Source organism: Vigna umbellata, chromosome 2 (genome assembly GCF_029865625.1).
Source record: "Vigna umbellata cultivar VRB3 chromosome 2, Vumbellata_1.0, whole genome shotgun sequence".
Classification (NCBI taxonomy): Eukaryota; Viridiplantae; Streptophyta; class Magnoliopsida; order Fabales; family Fabaceae; genus Vigna; species Vigna umbellata.
In genome coordinates this window covers 22,284,119-22,302,588 of record NC_142166.1, presented here as the reverse complement: position 1 = coordinate 22,302,588, position 18,470 = coordinate 22,284,119, and the positions used below count along the sequence as shown (strand labels likewise).

General features: G+C 33.5%; 2 protein-coding genes across 5 annotated transcripts; both read right to left on the bottom strand.

Annotated features, from left to right (window-relative positions):
* Positions 1–1,435: 1,435 nt before the first annotated feature.
* Positions 1,436–6,932, bottom strand: LOC124823304 (UDP-glucuronate:xylan alpha-glucuronosyltransferase 1-like). Of its 4 annotated transcripts, none has more exons than XM_088106423.1 (5): positions 6,665–6,932; positions 6,447–6,558; positions 4,046–4,252; positions 2,744–3,354; positions 1,436–2,664 (listed from the first exon to the last, which is right to left on the bottom strand). In XM_088106423.1, the coding sequence occupies exons 2-5, from the start codon at positions 6,509–6,511 to the stop codon at positions 1,634–1,636; spliced, it is 1,914 nt and encodes a 637-aa protein (XP_087962549.1). In that variant the 5' UTR covers positions 6,512–6,558; positions 6,665–6,932; the 3' UTR covers positions 1,436–1,633. The 4 variants fall into 4 exon arrangements, with proteins under 4 accessions (XP_087962549.1, XP_087962548.1, XP_047151452.1 ...); XM_088106422.1 differs by having other exon boundaries at positions 6,447–6,567; positions 6,700–6,932; XM_047295496.2 differs by having other exon boundaries at positions 6,700–6,932.
* Positions 6,933–10,051: 3,119 nt separating this feature from the next.
* Positions 10,052–12,933, bottom strand: LOC124823303 (uncharacterized). The gene is made up of 7 exons (XM_047295495.2): positions 12,792–12,933; positions 11,745–11,846; positions 11,592–11,646; positions 11,466–11,516; positions 10,809–10,900; positions 10,651–10,728; positions 10,052–10,428 (listed from the first exon to the last, which is right to left on the bottom strand). The coding sequence occupies exons 2-7, from the start codon at positions 11,798–11,800 to the stop codon at positions 10,281–10,283; spliced, it is 480 nt and encodes a 159-aa protein (XP_047151451.1). The 5' UTR covers positions 11,801–11,846; positions 12,792–12,933; the 3' UTR covers positions 10,052–10,280.
* Positions 12,934–18,470: the final 5,537 nt, after the last annotated feature.

The window sequence follows — 18,470 nt, the reverse complement described above, 5'->3', positions numbered from 1 at the left end:
ATATTATTTAACGTTAGGACTCAGGTAATAAAAACATATAGCATTAATGTTGATATCAAATAATATTGGTAAAATAAAAATTTAGTGTATATGATAATGAGTAGAATAATCACATTAATATAATACCTTATTTAATATACTAAATATTCTATAAATATATGATATAAAGAAATATAATAATGTATTCAAACTATCCAGATTTAATGATATATATTCTTAATATGAGTATTTACGTTAATAAATATATCTTAGAATATCTTCTAATTATTTTAAGTCAAGAAAACTTAACTAATCTAGTTGGTTCACGTATTAAGCATATTTATTGCGTGGGATATGTATTTACTTTATTAAACGCACTTAGCTAATACGTCTTCCTGTTTGGTTTACTTAGGATTAGTTAAAGAAACAAATAAATCAACCACGTGTACAAACCAATGATTTATCAACCTGAATTCATCCTGGAATTGGCAGTCAGTTGTGTAGGTTAGAGAAGAATGAAGAATCCCCCGATGATGATGTAAGAAGTGGTATCAAATAAAACCAAGATGAAAACTGCTAAAGATTAAAAACATTGAATTGAAAAATCAATAATCATATGCTGAGATCAATAACCAAGAATGGAGAGAATGAATCTTGTTACGTTCAGAATGAAACAGGATTCACTAATCCCCAACACTTCCTACTTAATACAATGAAGACTATTAGCAGTCACTAAACGTAAAAAGAAAGGGACAACTAACTGTTTGGGAAACAGTAACTAACTAAGTAACTCTTTGAAAATATATAGTTCTCTGATACATGAATCAACAACTGGCTCTTTTATCTGCTTTGTGATTAGGAAATGACTCGCTATGCATCTTCAAACCAAAGAATAATGGTTGTTACAGTTAGAAAAACTTGTATTCAAAATAATGTGGCTGCACTGGGATGCATGTATTTAAGTGAATACAGTATAAATTATAACAATCTGGGCTGTTTGATCTTAAGAAAGTTTGTGCCACACTTGAAAGACTGTAGTTAACAATGAATCTCTCGTGCCCTCATGTCATGGGGTGATATTTTCTTATTATGCTGGATAATGTCTAAGAGTGGTTCTAAAATTTCCTTAAATGTATACATAGTTGTCGTGTGTCAGTTCTACTGATAGGTCTCTGTCCCCTCAATATATACCTTGTGGTTTCTTTGCATCTTAAATCAAATCCCAAAAAGCACTTGTATTTTCATTCCAATTCATGTTCAAATCAAATGTCCGCGGGTTTGGTTTTAACTCTATTGCCTAGTTCCTATCTGTCTTGTTGCTTTTGCCCGATTCATTTCTGACATGCTTTGGATCAGTTATCCAGGATATTTTGCGCTTGTACTCTTCAAACATGAAAGCACTGATTAGTTACTCATACACATCTCACGATTATTGTCTATATTACTAGATTCTTGATTGATTCATGCAGGTAAATTCCTGTAAAACTGGTTTATGGTGCAATATGTTACTAAATGATCAGAATCAGAGCGTGGAATCGACCATTTTTATGCATGAAAAAATATGTATGAGGAAAAAAATGTTTCCGTCATCCCTTCTTGCTAACACTAAGAAATTTTAACATATGCGAGGAAATTATAAAGGGCAACTGGTAACTCATAAAGCCGAAAGAGATGCTGTGGTAATGGTAGGCGGTGTTGGAGTATAAAACTCGTCATCTGTCCAATTTGTCTCTCCCCAATGCCGCAACATGCTTTTCCAGTTGCACAAATTATCTATACATTTCTTCAAGCGTCTATCTTTAACTTTTATTCTCCAATGACCGTCCGTGTAGTTTGCTATTTCTGCCTGTCTACGATCCCACTCCAACTGTGCCTTCTGCTTTGATTTCAGCAGACAAAACTGCTGCAAAAGCTCAGGCATTGCATCATGCACCTTCCACCACTTTGCATGCGCAACATCACTTGCAAATTCATGAAAGATATCAGCATTCCAGTTGCAATCATAGTCCCGGAAGCATAACCATGGCTTCACACCTAGATAATGCAGGACATACAAAATTGGAGGCTCCGCGCCAAACAACAAAGTCTTCATTTGTTTCTTCTCTTCCTCATCACCAATCCAAAAATGCTTCAAGAAGTTCATGTGTCTTGGTATCCTGTGCCACCATGTAAATATTTCATTCAAATATCCTTGGTCCCCTCCATTGTAGGACTCGATCTCGTTTATGTGATCCATCAGGAGCTGGAATGTGCAATTTGATGGCTCAACCACCATGACACCGGAGTTGAAGAGAGTGGCATTGTTTCCAGTGGCGGTGATTTCTGGCATTCCAAATAGGAAATCTATATTTCTCAGTATGAGCAAATCTGCATCAATGAATATTATCTTGTCATAATCTGTCAACTGCCACAGCCTGAACTTGCTGTAGTTCCATTCGTTGTAAGCATCTTTTTCAGCTTTGGGGTTCCTGATCCTTTGTATTGTTCTAACTTTCCATCCTGCTGCTTCCAAACCACTTCTGTGATAGCCACTGATCGTCTCATCAACAAGTATTACAAAGTCTCGAGTTGATCCAGACATGCGGATGCTTTGTGCAGCAGCTATAGCCCCACAAACGTACACATGAGCTGAGTGTAGAATTGTTGCATAGGCTTCTCTAGGAGCATTCCCATTGTAAGCCAACTCTGTTACCAATTAATTCAATTCCTTTAGTACCATCTTCGTGATAACAAAAGATAATGACAAAAACATGATATAATTTACCTTTGCCTCTCATTGGAAGTGCAAGTTCACAAGACCCTACTGGAAGCTGAACTTTTTCTCTCAACACACTCAAGTTTGGTTTGTATAACCACACATTCCCTTCACGCCCAACTAGTTCTTTACATGAAAACAGATTTGGTATTGGAAAACAGTTGGTGATGAAGAGCACATAAACGGGGTAGTTGCCTTTGAAAGAGGTTGCAAGGCCAGCAGCTGCAAGCTGAAGATGCAGACGAGCAACATCTCTGGACCAGTTCCCTCCATTCCTGCAAGGAAGCTTCACGGCGATCAGGTTAAGTCTTATGCCTGGAGGTCTAATAGTAGGCAGAGAAGGACAAACAGGAACTTCAGTTTCTTCTTCCTCATCAATCCATTCCGGGTACAAGGATTCCCATGTCACATTTCTTGCAGCATACTCCAGAGGCAGAACAACATGTGTTGCATCAGGAATAAGATGTTCCCAATGGACTTGTTCGGTCTTGTTGAAATTGACAAGCCCAATTCCTTGAAGTTCATCTTGACCTGTCAGCTTATCCGTAATTTTCAGTATGTCATCCCAGTCAGTGTGTACATTGGATATGTACCGAGGATCTGAGCCACCCCATATCCACCTGTTCAGAGTTAGGAGGCACACTCATACATCACACCACTTCCATTAAAGGATATCAAATCAACACTTAAATTTTACTTCCTCTAATGATGAACATTTGGTTCTTTTCTTCTTGTATACAAAATGTCTGTTTCACATTTTCAAAGATCAGGTTGGTATGAGTTCGCATAGTTGCATAAGAAATTTGTGTAATATGAATCACAACTGTTGAATCTGGTAACAGGTAGTAATTTGTATCAGTTTAACATTATTCCGACAAAAATTTAATTTAAAAAGAAAGCCCCATTACTGCTAATCAATAAAAAATCGGTCTTTCTCTATAATTATTATGAAAAATAATAAATTGTGATTCAATGAAACTATAATAGTATTTTACACTATCACAGCATGTGTTATTTATTGAGTAAATTACATTGGTACAAAGTGAATGTACAAGCATGTTAATACAACACTTTTGGAACAATTAAGTAGGCAATGGAAGGGTAGAGAAATGAGGAAATGTAGTGTATAAAATGGAAAAACTTCAATTATTTATTCCACAACATTTGGGAGAAAAATGTAATGATGGAATCTTCTTGTTATTTTCCCCTCTTAAGAGATACCAAACTTATCCTTAATATAGTGAAACTTTTAAAGGCTATTGATGTTTTTGTTTGCTCAAGAAGAAAAGAAAAATAATTAGATTTACTTACCGAGATCCTGAGGTTGATAAATGGTTGGTATTGTAAACCTCTGGAGAATACAGAAGTGTTACAAAAGTGCCACTTATGGTTATCAATAGTATGAGTTTTAAGAAAGACAACTTGCATCTTGAGCTTCTATCTTGGACTGATAAATGGAAAGGCTTGTCTGCATCTTTTGCTTTGCTTCTTGGCAATCTACGTTTGTATAAATCTTCGCTGCACCAACTCATCATTCACCACAACTTCATTAGATATAACAAAATCAAACAATTGCAGACTGTTTGGTATATACTGCTCAGTCTCAGCCTCAACTCAAATCTTAGATTTTTCATGACAGCTTTCTAATGAGGTGTTTTTTGTGTTATGTTTCTCCATGGACATTATTTGATTTGGTTTTTGCAGCAGAATAAAATTACATTCCAGTTTTTTCATGAAAAATAACATTAAAACCGCTTAATAGATTGCACCTGATGAGGTAACAAAGCACAATGGTTATAGTTTCTTTGGCAAGTAAAAAAGAGACATCCAAGAATCACCACCACAATTAATTTAATCACTTATTTAATGTTTGTGATTGAATAAAGGAATAAGATGAAGTGAAATCTAAAATAAGAGAGTTGATGAGTCTCACACAGTAATCATTCTGTTCCAAATTTCATGTAAGTTGATCATCATCATTCATCATTCTTAAGCTCTACGCAAGCACGACTGGTTCATTTTCGGGCCTACTACAGATATGATTTCTTAAAGAACTCAAAATGGCATTGTCAGATCGAAACAGCTCATATATACCTTCTAATTTATTTTCTCACTGGAAAATGCAGAAAACATATATAAAAAGTTACAAGCTTTGTGGACTCCCATACAAGCAGTGAGCATTATACTAAAAATTATTAATGAAAGAAAATTTCCTTTTAGGATGAATTTAAATATAAACAAATATAACTAGTTTTATTTTATTTAATAAAATTATTTCCAAAACACCCTTTTTGTAATTCTATTTTTAATGATAAATATTTGTAAAAAAGTTATTTAATGAAATTAAATAATGTTATTGACCTTTTTAATTAGCATAAAATTAGTTACTTTTGTGTATACTAAACTTCAGGAAACATTATTCTTAAAGCTAATTTAAATTTTGTTTTTCCGTAAATTGTAACAGCCACTGAACTGGGTTAATCAGGCCAGTTGTTTATACTGTATTATATATGTAGTTGGTGAATCCTGGGAATAGTGCTCCCTAAGTGACTCACTGTTTCTTTGGCTATATACATTTTGCACGAAAGTATGAAATAATGGAAGTGGTTGTTGCTTGGTCAGCTTCCTTCCACAGTAAATAAGAAATATTTTGAGATCAAATGTCGTATTCATTTCCAGAAGATATGAAAATGTTAACTACACGCAGATTCTCACTTGTTTGAAAAGGAATTGACAACACTACAAAAATACTTCAACTAGGTGCATGCATGCAAATTGAGCTTGTACACGCAGTTCTTTCAATCATGAGTTTTGTACCAGTTTACCTTAATTGGTTTCTAGGAAACAAATACAGCCACTCACATCATGAATATATGAACATGACACAAAAATAAACACTGCTGGTTTTAGAAAATATAAAATACAACACAGATTAAGTTTATCTAAAAGCACGCACATGTAGTTTTACGACTCCTAACCTTGGCAAAAACAAATTAAAACAGCAAAATCAAATCTCACGATAAAGGAAGAGGAAAGATTTGGCTTTTTAACCTCAAACAGAACATCAAACAATACAAAAAGAGATGGGTCCTAGTTATGATGTAAAATTTAACCTTAGTGCCTGTTAACGAGAACAAGTGCATTGCCCTTTTCATACATCAGTTGCAAACATGACCAGTTCATAAATGATTTTTGGAGTTGTAAAATAATGTTACTCAACACGCAGTCAGCGAACTAAAAAGAAAAGGGAAGAACAATACGTAATATATTGATATAACAGGAAAAAAAAATAGACAATAATTTGAGAATGTATAATGTCAAAAGAATCAATGCTATAGTTACTATAAACATAAAAATATAAAATCCAATAATTTTATCAATTATATGAAATGTATGAATATTAATTAATATCTTACTCTTATCTGTTACTCGTAGAACTATTTAAACAAGAGTCTTATTATATTATATTTTAGTCTATGAAAAAAAAAACAATTGTCTAATTCATAATAGGAACAACTCACAGTGAGCACACTAAATGAGATTAGTTTCTGGTTGAAAAATAGCTGTGCTAGAAAAACAAAACATGATGACAGGCCCCAAGCAAAAAACATGATTATTTGGAGTGAGTTTTGAAGCTAATGGGGAATCTTTGATGATAAAAAAGCAGTTTTGATCCAGAGAAGAAAAAGGGTAAGAAGAGACAGTAACTCACATGGATGCAGGTAAACGGTGTCTAGCTTCAACAGAATGAGGAGAAGCGCCCATTGTTCCTCTCATATAAACTATTCAGCTACAGGGGCATGCAACCATCTGATTATTCTCACCTGCAAAAACTAATAAACTAAATTAGACATATTTATCTGAATTGGTTTTGGATGAACATAGATGAAACAAGTACAAAAAAGGGAAAAGACAAGGACTACATAGTACATGGTAAATTTACTTCAACAATGAGAGTCATATACCAAAGTTAACGTAGAGGAACTGAGAAGAGAAACAATGTTGTTGTTGTTGTGAAGCAGAAAGAGAGACAGAGAAGAAGAGAGAGAAGGAAAATGGAAGAAGCAGAAAGAGTTGATAGATGGCATTGTTGAGGGGTTGAATCAATATAGAAGGAGTGAGGCAGTAACGTCCTTCAGAATTTTTCCTTCATCTTTCAGTTTCATTCACGAACTGCTACTCACCAACTCTTGCATCTATCTACTTCTTTTCTTTGATCATTACTCCTCATTTATCACCTTTTTTCTATTCTCCAGTTTCATTGGAGGACAAAATTCTCCTACCTTTTAAATTTCATAAATAATTTACATTTCCTTTACTTTAGTTATGAGATATGGAAACCCTAGCTAGTGTCCCAGTACAAAAATACGTTTGCTGAAATTACAACACAAGAGCATCTTTTTTTTCATTTTTCATGTATGATAAGTTTTTTCTCTTATTAATATTTTGTTAGAGAAGAAAACTATATTTTTTTCTTATAAATTAAATCAGATCAACTTATATAAAATTTACCAAAAACGTAATATCAAGAGATGGGATTTTTTAATTTAAGCAAATGTTTATTTTACACGCCTGGTGACGTAATATCAACTATTTGTTTTTATAAGCTATCCACTATTAATTAATTTCTAGTTACATATATATAACTATGAATTTCTAGTTGACGAGCCACTATAATACAAAGGAGACATGCAATTGTAGCACTTGATTGACAAGAAAAGAATGCATGGCTTCAATGGAAATGGCTTCTAAGATCTTTAAAGTTTTAACTCTTTCAAGTACAAAAGGAAATTAAATTTTTCTCAAAATTATTCTCACCAATTAATATTTATTTAATAATTAAGATATATGCCTAATGCAATATGAAAAGAGAGAGTAGTTTATTATTGCATTAGTCTTTTGGATTATGAAAGCTTAAAGTATTGGTTCATGTTAAGCTGGAATTGTGTTATTAAATGCATTTATTAATAAAAACCTAGAAACAAAAATGGTCGCTTTAGTGAGAGTTGTTGATACTTGATTGATAGGGATGATTAGGTTAGTGAAAACAATTGTTCATTGGATTTAGAGTAAAGGTGACCACATGTCCCAATCCCATGTCAAATAGGAAAACCTAATATTCATACTTTCTACCAATATTGGTAAATGCATTTAACCTAGGAATATTGTTAACACTTTTACTTTTATGTCCTTCCTTCTATATGGTTAGGGTTTGCATTCCCTCCCTAATTTTCTGTTTTCTTAAAAATAGCGTAGTTAAGTAGTAGGTAAACCCTCTTATCGTCATTTAATTTTCTCTAATGTTTCATACTAATGAAAAGTTCATCTGCATTTGAAGAAATGGGGTGCCAACATCAAACACCTAATCAGCTGCCACGACAACAACACATGACACGAGTTTATTATTATTTTCTCTTTTCATTCTTATAACGCAACTATAATTAAATAGTCCTTCAGATTTTTGACATTTGTTTAGGTGTCCTTTCATAGACTATTTCACCAAACCCACGGTCGTCGTGGCACAACAAAAATTCGTCAAAACGGCTATGAAAAGGTTAATTAACTGAAAAGACTTGTTATTGATAAGAAAAGGAACATTGCACCAGTTGACCTCCCCTGTTCCCTCTTGCCCCAAGGATTTGTTTTACATCTATGGCTCTTAGTCTTTGCACTTAACACAAACACTTTATGTAAACAATTTTCATCTTATTTCACCCTTCGCTTTGTTTCTACAGTCACAGTAAATGTCACTTATCTGTCCACTTTTTAATTATTACATTTATACCCAAAAAAACTATGCTTTAACTTACAAATTATTCTCACAGTTTGCTTAATCTCCAAATTTTAAACTACTACTGAAATATAGTATTATATAACTTGTTTCTTATAAAAGAAAAGACGGAAAAGAACATTAGTGATAATTTACAACAACATTCGTTTTAAACTTACTCTTTCTTTTTTATTAACATCACTCATGACATTTTAAGACTTTCATTCAAAAAGGGTTAGTAGCAGATTCAATGTTGTGAATAATTTTGTATAGAAGCACCCGTGCTTTAGTAAAAAATGGGAAAAGAGTTGAAAGCATATGTGTATATGGTAAAGCAGAAGGCAGAACAGGTGGCAGAGTTATAACCGAAGAGGCTTGTATCTTAATGCTTGGGGAAGACTTGCTATAGTAAGTCACAAGGAAGTCTTGCACCCATCGCTACGTATGCCTGCTATTTCCGTCCATGCATTACAATTGCGATAAATAATATTAATGTATAAAGCCATTAACGGATATAGAATTCTTTATAATCCCCCACTGAGACTGTATGGGATAACGAAAAATGGAGACGTGAGGCAGTATGTGTACCGTATTGCAAGCAAAGCAATAAGAACTCAATGCTATAGCTTACATTTTTGCACGCTTGTGAATCATGACAAGACGAAGCAGATTCTGTGCATCCTAGTTATATCCATTTGCTTTACGCTGTTCAGAATTGTTAAGTGTTGACATCTTAAGAAGGGACCACTTTTTGAAAACTGTCCTCTTCACTACCTGCAGATTAGATATAACTGGAAGTTTGTATCGACAAAAGAGAGGAAATATAGGAAGAAGCTACGCTTTATCTCATAATTATACTTGGTGCACGAGAATGACAGGGTTGTCTCTTCCCTCTGAACCTAAAATATCATGTGCTCTTACAAAGCTTAGGTTTTTGTGCTGTAACATCAAACTCGTTACAGTATTTTAGGACGTATCTTTACAGATATACATAATGATAGGACTGGTTATTTAACTTACGGATTTTAATACGCTTATATCATGTGGCCTGAGCACAATAACAAGGCTCAATCGTTCAACGGTTATTAATAGTCGCTTCCAATTGATATCTGAACAGCTTATCTTTGTGTTCCTGACCATGCAAGCTTTCTCTTTTCCTATTTGATAATCGTTGTTCTCAACTGCATCAAGCGATACACATTGCCGCCATGCAGGGCAGTTAGGATTTTATGGAAACTCCATAAGCAAACAGAGCACCGCATATGCTGTAGGATTTTCAACCGCCAAACGTAACAATTCAATTATTCGGATGTACAACACTGGAATGCACTTGCAATGAAAGGGGGATCACAAGGTTGCGTAACAAGTCATTGATTTAGGCTCAAGATACCAAAAGAGAGGGGGAATCAGATTTTTCTTGAGTTTTCAAGGACAAGTCGATTCATTAAACCTTTTTTTTCCTTGTAAGGCAAAATAAAAATTAATTCTTTCGAAGAATGAAGCTATCATGTTCCAACTAAAAATATAATAAAACTCAGGCATCAAACTTCAGAAAGATAAACGTGTTCTGATATTTTCCTTTTCATTTGTCAATTATAGATTCAGTTGAATTATTTTTACATAGCGATGAACATTTTCTCTAGTAGTAAGAGAATACTTTCTTTTTTTTTTCAAACCATTTGAAGATTGATTAAATAAGCAAGACCAAAATTATGATATGCCATGCTACGTTGGGAAAAACATAGTATCGGCTTATCCGCATTACTATCGATAGAATCACAAATCAGATCCAGATTTTTCCTCTTTAGGAGGAGCAAATTGTCTACTGAGACGAGAACGTGTCCAGGGGTCTAGGGGTGCTCTCTGTGGCGGCTGAGGAGTTGGTGGCTTTGCCTGCCTAAGCTCATTTTCTCTGTCAATAAACCTGTTTCAAAGCATACAATGTTTTTGAATATAAAGTTCATTCTCAACCTCCTAATTCTTAAGCAACTTGGAAGATTTAAAGGATTGAACTATGTCAACACCGTATAGCAGACAGGCAACAGCATGAACAGTGAGCAAATAAATACTTTTTCGGTGAAATTAAGCGGGGCTACCCAAATAAACCTAAAATGAGTGTAAATATAGAATATAAAACTGTACTCACTCAATATAGGCCATTGGTGCAGCATCACCCACTCGAATTCGGGTCCGAAGCAATCTGGTGTATCCTCCAGCTCTATCCCTGCACAACATAATCTCTGGTCAGTGTTACAACTATCTATCATAAATGACAACTGAAACTATATCAGGTTTATTCCTTACTTGTACCGATAAGCCAGTTCTGTAAACAGCTTGTGAAGGACATCATCTCCTCGCACAAAACTAGCAGCACGACTTGCAGCACATTGGGATCCCTAAAATGATTTATAATATAAACTTTAGGCCAAACCCAGCAATCAAGCTAAATGAAAAAAGTCAAATGATTACCCTGACAAAGAGTTTATTCCCCACCATAGAATGACCCATAATTCTTACAAAGAAGAGAGAAGACAATTATGTCTTACGTGTATCATCATATAGGGACAAATTCACTTCACAGTTCACAATACCAAATTCCTTCCCCAAACCCTAATTTCCCATATGCCCTGATTGAGGTGGAAAAGGAGCAAACAAGAAAAACTGAGACAACCTAACTTGGCCTAAAATTAAAAAGCCACTAAGTGGGATATCAACAGTTGCCACTAGAAAATATAGACCTCCAATAAATTTTGAAATGCATACGGAGGTAAGAACACCAACTACAAATTGAACAATCAAAAGATATTACGCATCAACCAACCCCTTAATAAATTCATCCCTGTTTTTAAAGTAATGTTCGAAGACAGATCAACCAAAAGCTACACAAAAGTTACAGCTCAAATTTAAATTAACCAAACCCAAAATGAATCAGAAATAATCGATGATGAATAGCACACAAACCTCCTTTCCAAGCTGAACCATATTATCGGCGAGTCGTCTGATCTCTTTGGCCTGAACAAAACCAAATTACATGAAATAAAATGTGATATTGAAGAAAATGGTAAACAATGTCGCTTGAAATGGTACCTTGGCCACAGTAGTTTCGATACGCTCGTGTTTCACCAACTGCGAAACCATGGTTCTATATAAATGGAAAGCCAGCCAGGACTCAGCATCTTTGCAAACCAATAAATCAAAGAATGAACTGAATTGAAAGTGTTAACTAACAAACTAATAAACCTGAGCATGGACATCCGATGACCGGTGGGTCGACCCAGCTTCCTGAATTTTGTCATTTTCGTAATCCAGTTAATTCTATGGGTGAACGCCTAAAAAAGACTCCTGCTTCGGGGATAGAAAAAAGATCTAAAGATGTAATGGTACAACATGTAGGATTGACCAAACAAGTTTCTTTCCAATAACATCAGTCAAACATATTTTAGGCAAGTGTAGCATACGAAATTTATTTCCACACAATTAATTTCCATACGAAATAAAGATGAAATGGTTGCACAACATGTAGAATGCTCATTATAAAATGGAACAGAGACAACCAAGCAGATAGTCCAACACAAGAAGATGCAATGATAAAAAGGCCTTTATTATGCATTTTTAGTCTAAACCAAAGCATAGCTTTAGTGATTCCTCACTAAGAAAAGATAACCTATTAAGATTTAAGAATACACTGTCACGGCAACTATAATGATTCCCCATTCTCATGTCTCCAAAATTCTTTCAATGCCAAAGGGTGAATCGCTAACTAGGATACTGTCATATGGTCTCACAAAGATAGTGACCATAGAGGCTAGCGCAAAATAACCACATGAGGAAGTTACTTACTCCAACACTAGAAGAATGATTAATAGTATTGAAAGAGCGAGAAGAAGAGCCTAGTTATCATTAGTACTCTCCTCTGTATTTTCTCTCCTTCCTAGTGTTTTTTCCCTAACTGGCAATAGTTATTTATCTGGCTGGTATCATACTTCATATTAAATAAAGGCTACGCAAGTACAATTCCATTTTCTAGCTTCCGTTTATGTTTTACTAACCGGTAGTTTTCACGTAAACGACATTGATAACTCTATTGATCCTAACGTACATAAAAAAGGAAAGAAAAATAAGGTCGAATATCCGACATTCACATTCAAGCACTGAGGCTCGGAAAACAGAGAAAAACAACATAAATTAGGCTTCAAGCAAGTTCCAAATTGAAATTAAAGGAGAGGATTTAAACCCTAAATAAGAAGCGGAAAGGTAAAAGCATAGTAAGGTTGAGAGAAGACTCACGAGTTAGTGGTGAAGAGAAAGTAAAGAGCGAAACCCTAGAGTGGAGCTTGTGATTGTGCTATGTCTAAGCTGCCAGAGAAAGAAAATGAGCTTCGCTTGGCTTCTCTTTCCTCGGCAAATATCTGCGGGATTTGATTTTTACTTTTCTATTTTTACTTTCTCACCTTTCATTTTCTGATCCAAAAGTAAACCTAAATTTAAATTGTATTATCAAGTGAATAAATATTTCAAATATATAAATTAGACTTTAGTTTTTATAAATATTTCTTATATTATAATATATTATTATCTTATGTACTAGTATCTCTTTAATAAAATATTAAATTTAAATTTAAAAATAAAGATAAAAACAATATAATCAAATGTATACGTAACTAGTTTAGTGATATGTGGGTACGTGGGTTATTTTTTAATAATTGTTTTTTTATATAAAAATAATAAATTGTTAAATTATTATGTAATGAAATATGATGAAAATTAGGTGTAAATAATTGTATTGTATGTTCATCTGACTATAACTCTTTTAGCTGAACTCCTCTAAGCTGAGTTTTTCCGGCTGAGTTTTTCCGGCTGAGTTCCTACAGACTGACCTTTTCTAGATCGAACTCTTTAAGGTCGAGCCTCTTTAGACTGAGCTTCTACAAACTAAACTCTTACAAATGTCGAGCTCCTCAAGCCAAATTCTTTAGGTTGAGCTCCTATAGATCAACCTCCTTATTAACACCCCATATTTTTTTCCTTTTCATTTTATAATTTGTTTTTAGTTTCAATTAGATTGTAAATTTCTAGAATTAGGTTAGATTTTAAAATCTGTAAATTGTAGTTCTTTCATGTTATTCTTGTATTTTTTGGTATAATCCTTTTTTGAAGTTCAAGTTTATGTTAACACAGTTCTATATATAGTTTGGGACTAGAGAAGTCAGCTTGAATCAAAGTCATTGACCAAGCAGTTGTAGGAATCTCTGTATTGTGGATCTGCACAAGATAGCATGGCTTCATCAATGGAGAAATCTCTAAAAGAGTTGGCCAACTAGGAGATGGGTCACTAACTAATACGCACTCATTTACCTCAAGCACAAAATATACCTAGATTTAAGTTGAAAGTGTTATGAATGAGAAGCATTGATGCTTTGAAGAGATTTTGATGATGATGTACTTGAAGTCTTGAAGAATTAGTTACATAAATTTTAAAACATTTTTGTAGAAAACTTTGTATTAGGCTTTTACTTTCACTTGTAAAACATTAAGAGTCTTGTAACGTGTTTTTTAGTATAGTTTATTTGCGGCAATAATCGATAATCATGTGTAGAATGAGAAAACACTTCAATTTGGAAATAATTGATTATCTATTAGGATAATCAATTATCACCAAAAGTTATGATTGACCAAGGTTCGACAATAATTGATTATCATTAAGGATAATCGATTATCACTACTTTGAAAACCTTATAACGGTAAAAAATAATCGATTATCACTTTTGGCAATCGAATATTATTGGCAGTTGGGAGTTGCCTTTTCAGTTTCTGACATTACTCGAACCTTGGGCTATAAATAGAGTTCTTTCACAACTCTAAGAAGGTGATTGAAACTATTGCAGAGTACAAAATTGGTTCTAAGGAGGCTCTAAGGGTTTAAGTGTGCTTGATTAAGTGCTTGAAGGATGAGAAACTGATATTAGTGTGTCTAAGGTGGAAGTAGTTCTCTACCAAGCTTACACAAGTTGTTTTCATTCTTTCGTGTGTCGAAGGAAGGTGTTGCTGTCATCTCTTATCGGTTAAGAGAGTTGTTTTCTACTTCATATTGTTTTCACTTGTCTTGTATTATTGAACTATCTTTTGTGAAAAGTTAATCACTTATTTTAGAGTGATTAACAACTGGATGTAGAATCTTTTGATTCGAACCAGTATAAATATTGTGTGTGTTAATCCTCTCATCCTTTCTCTATTTTACTTTATTCTCTTCGAAGAAATTTTTAAAGGGAAAACGAAACATTTAATAGAACTAATTCACCTCCCCTCTTGGTTTGTGTCTCAACACACTTTTAATCATTCCGTTGCATGATACCTATTCCAATATAAAGTGACATGTCCTAAATTCTACGATGCACGAGTTTACAAAAACCATTAAATTTCAAAACTTTATCATAGCGCGAAAACGTATTTTTCAAAAACCTTAACCTTTCAACATGTATAATTTATTCAAAACATAATAGTTCCTAAGCCTTGTCCAATTACATTATTCCAAAAGTAATTAAAATGACTAAGGAAATAAAACAACTACAATTACTTTGTTTCAAAAGTGTATACCTAAAGAACTTTTTAAAGAAACCCAAATCTTTCCCCCGTCATCTCACGAATCTATCATGCCTCTGGAACATCTGCAATATCATCTGCTCACGTATACCACATTATACGATCATCGCCGATAATTTAATTCATAAACACACAAATACAAACATGTATGAGGTAAGTTATTGATAAAACAATCATAACAACAAGATCATACATACTCATTGTATACCTTATAATCAAACACACAACAAGATACATACCTTCTGATTATATCCACCCTAATCAAACAACTCATACATAGAAGTAATAACAATAGGATTCCTAATTCTCTAACATAAACAATTCAATCATAATGAATTACTCGATCTTCGATCCCCGATCCTCAAACTTCCATCCTTGATCCTTGATCTCTAACCCTTGATGTCATCACTAACATCTCACACATAAACCTTTGGTCTATCCACTCATTAGCACCTAGACATCATCCATGGATTCAAGCTACACATACCCTTTTAAACATACTCAAACATATACATCACAATACTTAAATCATCCAAACCTAATCATTATACATGTTATACCCAAACAAACCCAAATATACTACATATGATTATCATAACACCCTTACAACATATATTTGCATGAAAACCCCCAAGCATCATAACTTTGTTCTCCCTTAACATCAAACCCTCTATTGGAATAACCCAACAAACCATACATACATTCATAGGGAAAACCCAACACAAATATTACATAAACCCTATACTCATGCATACATAAACCCTTGCCCAACAATAGCAACAGATGATCATAATCATAATATTATAAACATGTATCAACAAGGATTATCAATCAAGATAATCAACAACACATATAACATAACAAACACACAATGGTAAACTTCCACATACCTTGGCCAATACTAGGGCTTTATCTACAACCCAAAAACACCACCAATCTTCCTTTGCACTAAGAGTTTTGTTCCTCTCTCTCTGTCTCCCAAAAACGCCTGTCTTTTCTCTTTCTTTGTTTTCTTTCTTTGATTTAGAGTTTCTAGAATTTCTAAAGCATAACACCCCCATCTTTCTATATCTTAATACTTATAAATCAACCCAAATCTATCTCTAATATTTTCTCACTTATAATAATATACTTTATTCTAATTTATTAAAATAAGTCTATAAATAATATATTACCATTATTATTATTATTATCATCATCATCATTATTATTATTTAATAATATCTAAATACATCCAACAATATCTTAACATATCTTTTAATTAGAAATATCTCAAAATATCTTTTAAGATGTCTAACAATACCTAATAATGATTTTATCTAATAATAATATCTCTTTTAATATTTAAACTCATCAAGATTATATCTCATATTTCCATTTAACTAATTTTTAAAATAACAACAACTAAGTCTTCTAAAATATTTACATAATATATTTTTATTAATTTTCCATATTATTTAATTTGCACGTTTTTCCTTTCTACATCCCTAATTTAATTTTACACCTAATTAATAAAAGGTAAAAGACCATTTTGCCCCTAGTAAACAATATAAATAAAATAGAATAAATAACATAACAATTATGTTCTAAGAAAAATGTACACACTCAAGAACACTAATTTCCAAACAAAAACCTAAAGTCTCAAAACTAATTTATTTTTAAGACCCGTATTTTTTTAGATCTTACATTCACCCTTCCTCAAAAGAATTTTTGTCCCAAAAAATTACACTCATAAGGAAGCATACACCATGCCAAACTTCAAATACTCCCAAAAAATCACATAAACGCTAAACACATAAATTTTCATAATACAACGACAACAACAATTTCTGAACAGATCAAAAGAACATCACAACAAATTGCTCAATGTATCATACAAAACAAAAACCACAATCTATTCAAAACTATAGATAGAAGGAAAGACTTTACAAATGTCCTCATTATGCAAACAAGCTACACATATTCACAATAAAAATTAAGTCTATTCTAAAGCAATTTACACATAAATTACCAAACCCTATACAAATAGAAACATTGGACTCCTTCACAAGAGATGCAACAACGATAACACATTCATACATATACACATGCAATCCACAAATTCATACATACGCTTGCAATCCACTAGTCCTTCAAATATCATCAACGTCTTCATCATCAATTCCTCAATTCTCGATGTCATCACGAACATCACTCACATAGACCATTGATCTATGCCTTCACCGACACTATACTAATTACACTTCCATAGTAACCACCATGATAACAACCACATCACTATTAACATAGCATCATCAGAAGCATAATTATCACCACCATCATGAATATCCCCTACATGAATACCACCATCATGAATATCCCCATCATGAACATCACCATGAGCATCCACATCATCATTAACTCCTCCATGGTAGACTGATTCACACTCTTATACCCTACCTAAAACACCTGTTATACCAAACAAGCCCGCTCAAGTTGTCCTACCTTCGCGACTAAAAGACCTGTTTCCCTGCTCCGCAAGGACTTACGAGTAAAAATGTGGGCACATTGCACACCAGCTACTATCCTCCACAACAAGCTAAAGACTAGACAAAAAATCATTCCCCCAATATAAAGAAGGTGCAACTCTCGAACACCACTCTCTTTTTGCACATAAGGCCAAAACGAGTCCCTATCTAGTATTGAACGGTACATAGTACCAATTCAAGATTTCTTAGGTACAACAAGCAAACACGCCCTTCACATCTCATGCTTATTGGTCAACAACACATCTTGGTACAATTCATCACTTATCCATGCTCCAACATCAATCCAAAGCCCAATCTAATCCCAATTGTATGATCTAACTCACTTTCCTTGTTAAACAACATGTCTTGTAGTCCTACGAGCTTGTCCTTCGTCCATTCTTCATTAAAACATAATTTACCAGAAATACATTGGATAATCAATTATCACCAGAGATAATCAATTATTCCAGTAAGTTTTATAATCTAAAACTTTTAGATTTCAATCTACGCGGAGATAATCGATTATCACTCCCGATAATCAATTATTCCAAGGACAAGACTCAACACAGATACACAAATAATAGATTATCACTAATGATAATCGATTATCCAAAGATCCAACTGTAAAATGACTCGTAGATTATTGATTATCACTCATGATAATTGATTATTCCTAAGACCGAAATCACACGAGAAAGATTTTAAGACCTTGGTTGTGGACGCCTTTTAATGGTTGAGTTGTAATATAAGCTTGTATGTTATATATATATATATATTCAACACTCAAAGGTATATGAGCACACTGGTTACTTAATAGATTCACATAATACTAACACAACCAGTTCTCTGTCTAAGCTTT

What these genes read in the sequence shown, in the direction of transcription:
- LOC124823304 (XM_088106423.1), bottom strand. Translation starts at nt 6,511, where the DNA reads ATGAGAGGAACAATGGGCGCTTCTCCTCATTCTGTTGAAGCTAGACAC. An exon ending in CACCGTTTACCTGCATCCAT is followed by an intron (nt 4,253 to 6,446) that starts GTGAGTTACTGT and finishes GAGTTGGTGCAG; the next exon opens with CGAAGATTTATACAAACGTA. An exon ending in TTATCAACCTCAGGATCTCG is followed by an intron (nt 3,355 to 4,045) that starts GTAAGTAAATCT and finishes AACTCTGAACAG; the next exon opens with GTGGATATGGGGTGGCTCAG.
- LOC124823303 (XM_047295495.2), bottom strand. Translation starts at nt 11,800, where the DNA reads ATGACAAAATTCAGGAAGCTGGGTCGACCCACCGGTCATCGGATGTCC. An exon ending in TGGTTCAGCTTGGAAAGGAG is followed by an intron (nt 10,901 to 11,465) that starts GTTTGTGTGCTA and finishes AAATCATTTTAG; the next exon opens with GGATCCCAATGTGCTGCAAG. An exon ending in GAACTGGCTTATCGGTACAA is followed by an intron (nt 10,729 to 10,808) that starts GTAAGGAATAAA and finishes TATGTTGTGCAG; the next exon opens with GGATAGAGCTGGAGGATACA.